The sequence below is a fragment of the Lutjanus erythropterus genome, chromosome 8, assembly GCF_056507025.1.
Source record: "Lutjanus erythropterus isolate fLutEry1 chromosome 8, fLutEry1.hap2, whole genome shotgun sequence".
Lineage (NCBI taxonomy): Eukaryota > Metazoa > Chordata > Actinopteri > Lutjaniformes > Lutjanidae > Lutjanus > Lutjanus erythropterus.
In genome coordinates this window covers 19,519,811-19,527,578 of record NC_139324.1, presented here as the reverse complement: position 1 = coordinate 19,527,578, position 7,768 = coordinate 19,519,811, and the positions used below count along the sequence as shown (strand labels likewise).

Here is a 7,768-nt window from a genome sequence, read left to right as displayed (position 1 = left end):
ATTTCATCCAGAGGCATTTTGGCCTGCACACATTGATAATGCCCCTTGGAAATTGAAATTTAACTTATTAATTAGGTTCCAGACTAATTCACATTTGTGAATATTTGAATTCATGTGGGGATGCCAGGCTAATGGTTTGGGATAAAATAGCAAGATTCCCACTTGCTCGTGGAAGAGGACCGCGCCCTCTGTAGATATAAATGGCCCAAAAACACGATTCTCATTTTCAGGTGAACACTAATGAAAACATACTTACGAATAATCTAATCTATTTCTGCCATATTCTGCAAATAAACCCCTGTAAATCTAAAGCTGGAAATATACTTGCTTTTAATTACATGTTTGCATACCCACCCCTACGCATCCCTACGCTTCATGGCTTCCTTGCGTATCCCGTGTCCATTTGGAGCGATGGTTGTGTGTGTCGTCAGAAATTAACACTACGCATACGCAAATGCAAACGCATGGTTAAACAGCAAGTATATGTTTGGCCTTACAACCCATCTTAAACCATTTGACATGATGGTGAGAGTTACAATAAGATTTGGTTTGATCATTTTGTCCTCAATCATTTTGGTTATAAGTAGTTAAGTTTGTTCATTTTTGTGGTTGATGTTTAATAAAATGATTTTTTACTTCTTACCCAGCACTGTGTATGCATTTGTGCTCTTGTACTTCTATCTATGTGAGGACATGTTTGACTTACAGACTCTGATTATGAGATGCCAGGAATTTTTTTTTTCTGGTCATCCTTCAAAATGACTGTTTGAGGGCTCAGACTTGGTTTTAGGTTTAAGATTAACATGAATAAAGTAATGTAACCTTAGGGGTACCAGTGTGTGTGTGTGTGTGTGTGTGTGTGTGTGTGTGTGTGTGTGTTCATCCTGTGGTTACCTGATGAGGAAGGGATGCAGGTCACATCTCCTTTGTGTTCTTGCTTAAGTCTTAGTCAAACAGGCCTGGCACCTGGGAAAATCACCACAAGTAATCACACATGTGAGTGTGTTTGTGTGTGTGTGTGTGTGTGCATACACGAGAGATTGATGCTGTCCAGGCTTTACACATGGACTTCTCGCTGCTTGCTTTATTTATCAAAGTAACCTGAGCGAAGGTAAATCAGACGTGTGTGTGTGTGCTCAACATATCAGCCAAGACAAATCGTTCTCAAACACACCCTTTGAGACCTTTGTCCCCTGAAGAGCGTTGTGACCTTTGTCCGACGTGGGATATGGCGTGGTGTGTGTGTGTAGACAGAGAGCAGAGTCATGATATCAGTTACTGAGCACCACAGATTTTTCAATTATTTTGATTCATTATTCAGCTCTATTATATAGTCAGGGAGTAAACCCTGTTAACATTTGATCAGTAGAGCTGAGTAGCAGTGATTTCATTTTCACTAGTGGAAATGACACTGTACACAAGTCAAAATGCTAATCTAATATATCTGTAAACTAATTTTGACGTTACAAATTTTTGCATGTAGAAATTAGACTAGTCAAATTAATTACTGATATCAGTAAATCCTTTTTTATCAGTAATAATAATTACAGATATCTACAATAAAATACCTACATCAATAAGGATTGTGTCAAGTAGAAATCAGATATTGATATTATCAGATGTTGAAGATATCAACATTGACATTTTGACTAGTGAAAATTCCTTTTTTGTTATAAAAGCAATGATAGATATATCAAATATAATTTTACTAGTACCAATGTAATTTTCACTAGTTACAGTTGTATTTCAGACTACTGAAATTACAAAAACAATCCCCATCTGACAAATCAATAATTTAATTTTGACTTGTCAAATTGAATTTTAGGTATCTAGAAGTCAATGAATGTAGATCTACAATGAACATTACCACCAGTGAGAATTAAATTGCTGATAAATAATTACAATTTTGACTAGTGAAAACAAAGAAAGAGATGATGTCAAATGGACACATTGGATGATAAATTAAGAAATACAGTTTTCTTTTACAGTTTTTAGATTAAGCAAAAGGTAAGCAAAGAATGTTCACAAAATGTTAAAAGTTATGTGACTTAGTTCAAATGCAACTGAATATACCATCACAATTAAAAATCAAACAATGTTGTGTGTACACCTGTGTGTGTGTGTGTGTGTGTGTGTGTGTGTGTGTGTGTGTGTGTGTGTGTGTGTGTGTGTGGTCGTTTGGTTAAAGTGTCAGAGGTGGGGAGACCTTATCCATCATCTAATACCTTCAAGCTCTTCTGGAAAACTCTTACCTGCTAATGCAGGAAGTCATAAATACAACTCCGTGATGCGTTCAGGTACTGTTGGACAAGCACTACATCGACTGTGTCAAAAGTAGTTTTTCAGGGGCTGGTTTTGGGGCTATGATTATGTTACTACTGTATATACAATTGGTGGCGCACATAGCATTTTAACGTCATTTAGCTAAGATATGGTGCTAGGGGTCTATGACATAACCAGTGGTTCCCAAACTGGGGGGCGGGCCCCCATTGGGGGGTGCAGACCCACTGCAGGGGGGTGTGGATAACTAAGGAAGAAAAAGAGTGAACCAAAGTTGAATGAATATGATTTAATGAGGGTATAAAAACAAACACGACACTGACGCTATCATGCAGACCTTTATTTAATTAAAATTCAACCTAAACTGTTTTTTTTTTTTTTGTTGTTGTTGTTTATCAGTTACTCATTGTTAATGATTGACAGTAGTTGTGTGCTGTGGTGGCATGAACGTTCTTTGGCTTCAGAAGGGGCAAAGGGCAAAAGGTTTGGGAACCACTGCATTAATACAATAACAAAAGATGTAGTTTGATGATATCATGAAGTAGCATTGGATTATGGGACTTGTTATCATCACTTGATGTATCCTGTGTTTCCTGGGAAGTTATGGCAACAAGGGGCTAGTAGGAAACACACTGTTACCTTGAATATATTACGGATTTCTTTGGTTTGAACATTGTTGGAAACGTGCGATTATAAGTATACAACTCAACATATATAACATATGTCTTTTTTTTTTTTTTTTTACATATTCTAATGTGGAAATGTTACACATTATAGCTTTCAAACAAATGGCTGATTGATTAATTGCCAAAAAATGTAATAAATTGCGTTATGCCTCAATAACAATTTTAAATATAACATAGAATAAATATAGAAACAATAATATTCTCAAGTATATCAAAAGTATATTGAACAACTTGAATTGTACCATGCAAATTGTACCTTTACAGTACTGAAGAGAATGTATTTGGTTATTTTCCTGCAGACACATGAAGTAAATAAATTGCAGCAGTAAGGACCAGTGTCTGTGCAGTGTCCTGTTCTCTTTTTTAAATTATTCTTTTAAAGTGCCATAAATTGCCTAATTTTGTTGTTCTATTCCATGTTTTTTGAATTTTTCTCCTCACTTTTTAATTGTAGTCCTAATGTATTAATTTGCTTTATATAAAGAATACACTTGTTTTATTGGTGATGTCTAATAATTCATAATGAGGGTATAATAAATCATAATTCACAACTGATCATATGTAAATAATTTGTGGTCACATATGTGTCATCTTTCATGTCAGATATGTTAATTTTGGTTTGTAGGATGTCGTTGTAAATCTAATCATGCAGCCACTTTTCAATAAAATGGGGTTGAAAGAACTAATAGAAAACCCTGATTTTCCTTCTCACATAAGCGTCACAAGAAGTCTCCTCTGCGCGCTCATGATAACATTTCCGACGGGCCTTGAACGCAGCAGTCCCTGTGTGTGTGATGAGGAGGTGCTGCAGCTCCAGACGGACTTTATTCCGTCCTGGGGCTCAGTGAGGGCTGCAGCCGCACGCTGCTGCTGTACGTGACAACTCGGGAGAAGTTTTTCACTTTCAATGGACACTTCGGATTATTATTGCTGAGTTTTATTTTGTTTCCCCGCAAAGGCTGTAAGACGTGAGACTTGTGAAACTTTGAAAAGAAGCCAACATGTGTCTGACAAATGTTTTCATGTCACTGATGGAATAAACCCGACAGGAGACGTCAAGTGGATTTTACACATCGGGCTCCAGGCGCAGAGAAGCGGACACTTTTAGACGTTTTGCTGAAGAGTTAAATTTGTTTTCTCACAGTTTCCTGGACAGTTATTACTGTTCCTGCACCGAGCCTCATGATGCGACTTTTTGTGGCGTGTGCGACCTGCCGGGAGCAAACAGGGCTGGTACAAATGTTACAGGGTCGTTAAATTTATTGGAACGTGACCACCGGAGATGAACTTTCTCCATAATGCTGGTAGGAGCTCTGGTGAAAGATTGACAGCAGAGGACCTTTATGGACAAACTGGATGTACCATCAGGAGTTCAACTTGTTTTGTTTTAATCATTAAGCGGCTGAAAGGTGCTTTTTTTTTTCCTCTTGGAGCAGAATGAAGTTTTGATCGTGATCTATCCAGCAGAAGAAGGAAGTTTTCATCCAGGTTTCCGAGATGCACTCATAAATTAAAAGAAGCTGCTTCATCCTCCTCCACACTCTTATTTTTCTTGTTTTAATGACTCTAAATTAATCATTTTAAAATAATTTATTTTCTATATGGCGTCTATGGTGAGGTACACACCGTGCAGCCCGGTGTTCCCGCTGCTGCTGCTGCTGTTGTTCAGGTGTCCTGATCTCACGTCAGGAGCCTCCAAGGACCTGGTTTGTGAGCCCATCACTGTGCCCATGTGCAGGGGCATCGGCTACAACCTGACCTACATGCCCAACCAGTTCAACCATGACACCCAGGAAGAGGTGGGGCTGGAGGTGCACCAGTTCTGGCCCCTGGTACGGATCCGTTGCTCTCCAGATCTGCTCTTCTTCCTGTGCAGCATGTACACCCCCATCTGCCTGCCGGACTACCGCAAACCGCTGCCCCCCTGCCGCTCCGTGTGTGAACGAGCCAAACGAGGCTGCTCTCCTCTGATGAGTCAGTACGGCTTTGAGTGGCCTGAGAGGATGAGCTGTGAACAGCTGCCTCAGCTGGGCGACGAGATCCTGTGCATGGACCAGAACAGCAGCGAGACGACCACCCTGGCTCCACCTTTCCCCAAGCCAACGCCTAAAGGTCGGACCAGACCCCCCAGCCCTCCGCAGTGTAACCGGGAGTGCCACTGTCGAGAACCCCTGGTCCCCATCAAGAGGGAGCCCCATGCTCTGTACAGCCAGGTCCACACCGGCCCCGTCCCTAACTGCGCCCAGCCCTGCCACCAGCCCTACTTCTCAGCCGACGAACATGCCTTCACCAGCTTCTGGGTGGGACTCTGGTCAGTGCTGTGCTTCATCTCCACCTTGACCACTGTGGCCACCTTCCTTATTGATATGGAGCGCTTCAAGTACCCAGAGAGGCCCATCATCTTCCTTGCTGCCTGCTATCTCTTCGTCTCTTTAGGGTACATAATCCGCTTGGTTGCCGGTCATGAGCGAGTGGCATGTGGCACCAGCAATAGCGTCAGTGGCGACCAGCAGTACATCCTCTATGACACCACCGGCCCCGCTCTCTGCACTCTCGTCTTCTTGCTGGTGTATTTCTTTGGCATGGCCAGCTCCATCTGGTGGGTGGTGCTGTCCTTCACCTGGTTTCTGGCTGCAGGGATGAAGTGGGGTAGCGAAGCAATCGCAGGATACTCTCAGTATTTTCACCTTGCTGCCTGGCTCATCCCCAGCGTCAAGTCCATTGTTGTCCTGGCTCTCAGCTCGGTGGACGGGGACCCTGTGGCTGGAATCTGCTACGTGGGGAACCAGAGTCTGGAAAATCTGAGAGGATTTGTACTCGCACCTCTTGTGGTTTACCTCTTCACTGGCTCACTTTTCCTGCTCGCTGGCTTTGTTTCTCTCTTCCGCATCAGGAGCATCATCAAGCAAGGTGGAACCAAGACAGACAAACTGGAGCGTCTGATGATACGCATCGGACTTTTCACGGTGCTGTACACCGTCCCCGCCACTATTGTGGTGGCCTGCCTGGTCTATGAGCAATACTACCGGCCTGGCTGGGAGCGAGCCTTGGCCTGCTCCTGCCAGTCTGAGCGCCAGCGCTCAGGGGTGGGCCCGGACTACGCCATCTTCATGCTCAAGTATTTCATGTGCTTAGTGGTGGGCATCACCTCAGGAGTCTGGATATGGTCAGGAAAAACCCTGGAGTCCTGGAGGAGGTTTGTGGCTCGATGCTGCCCCTGCTGGCTGCAGAAAGCCACTGCTCCACCCTCCATGTACAGTGAGGCCAGTTCTGCTCTAACTGGACATACTGGAACTGGGCTGACATCAGGAATCTACCATAAAGCTGCACCATCCCATATATGAAGAGGATGGCACAGTGACTGATGTTCATACAGTCTGAACACTCACCTCTCTGGATAATCAGAAATAAACTGAAGTATCCAAACACACTGTGTGAGTGGGGACAAACATCAGAAGGTGCTTGTGCATCATTGTGCTCTGAATTACAGCTCTCACAAAAACAAAATGTGACAATATGAAACACAATGCACCAAAAGATTCAGAGTGTAAAAAGGGAAAATTAAACCTAGCCAATAGGAATTTAAATAAAACGAAAATCCAACACAGAATATTTAATAGAGGGTCCGACTTTCGTGAACACTGTCTCCAACAATCTAAACTGCTTTTCTACGTGGCAGAGCTCAAACAGTTGACCAAACTTGACATTTTAGTGAAAAAAACATCTTCAAAGCCCACAGAGTTGCATGGATCCATGACGGAATCACACATGCTTCCTCATATCTGCTTGTCCTGAGCACTGAGAAGAAAAACATATTTATTTATGTACATATTGTATAATTTTTCTGTATAAAAAGAAAAAAGAAAATTAGGTGTATAGTGTGATGTTTAGTATGTAAACAACCAATGCCACTGCCACAAGTGTACAACACCAGAGAAACAAATCTTGATTTGAATTGTATAAACTTGGACATAAATGTGCTGTTTTGTGTCAGTGTTTGAGTGTGAATTCTGGTGTTCAGCCCTGAAAATTTGTCCTTGTGTAGATTTCAAGAAGTCACCTGGGAAACAAACAAAAAAGAATAAATTCCTTGTCATGGATACCGCTATGAACTCTAAGATCTGTCATTAGGTTGCATCAAACTTACAGCCACTGATGTCTGTCTTTGAAAATCGAACTGCTTTTGTCCATATTGTGTGAAATACTGGGCAGTGATCAGGTCAAAACTGCAGGATTAAACTGACCATCTTTTACCCCCATCTGCTGGTTCACAGTGGAACTGCTCACTTTTATGTTCTCATCAGGGAACACCTCACTGGCCAACAATAGACCATAGACCCTCAGTGGAATAAGATTTTGTACCAAAAAGTCAAAAAAGGACATGAAATATAGGTTACAGTGAAATCTACTATTGAATCTGTTTTGACAGTTCTGCGGTGGACTCCCCAACACAAATTCAAGGACCTCTAAAGGTCCCTGGACCTCACTTTAAGAAGGTAACGGTTTTGAAAAACAACTTTTTACTAAAACATTTCAAGCAAAAGTGTCAGAAATCAGCTTCTCAAAAGTAAGAATTTCCTTGTCTCTCACTTTAAGGGACACTGTAAACTGAATATCTTTGAGTTTTGGACTGCTGGTTAGAGAAAACTAGTTAAGCCTGCAGATGTCATCTAGGTGACAGGAGAATTTGTGACATTTTATAGATGAGAGCTGCCACAATTAGCTGACCAGTCAATATAAAGAAAATTAGTTGCCAACTATTTTTATAAGTGATGAATCCTTTCAGTCATTTTTCAAGAAAA

General features: G+C 41.7%; 1 protein-coding gene across 1 annotated transcript; it reads left to right on the top strand.

Annotated features, from left to right (window-relative positions):
* The first annotated feature begins 3,784 nt into the window (after positions 1-3,784).
* Positions 3,785-6,962, top strand: fzd5 (frizzled class receptor 5). Its single transcript, XM_084724824.1, has one exon. It carries the CDS (start codon positions 4,568-4,570, stop codon positions 6,308-6,310), a length of 1,743 nt encoding a protein of 580 aa, XP_084580950.1. The 5' UTR covers positions 3,785-4,567; the 3' UTR covers positions 6,311-6,962.
* Positions 6,963-7,768: the final 806 nt, after the last annotated feature.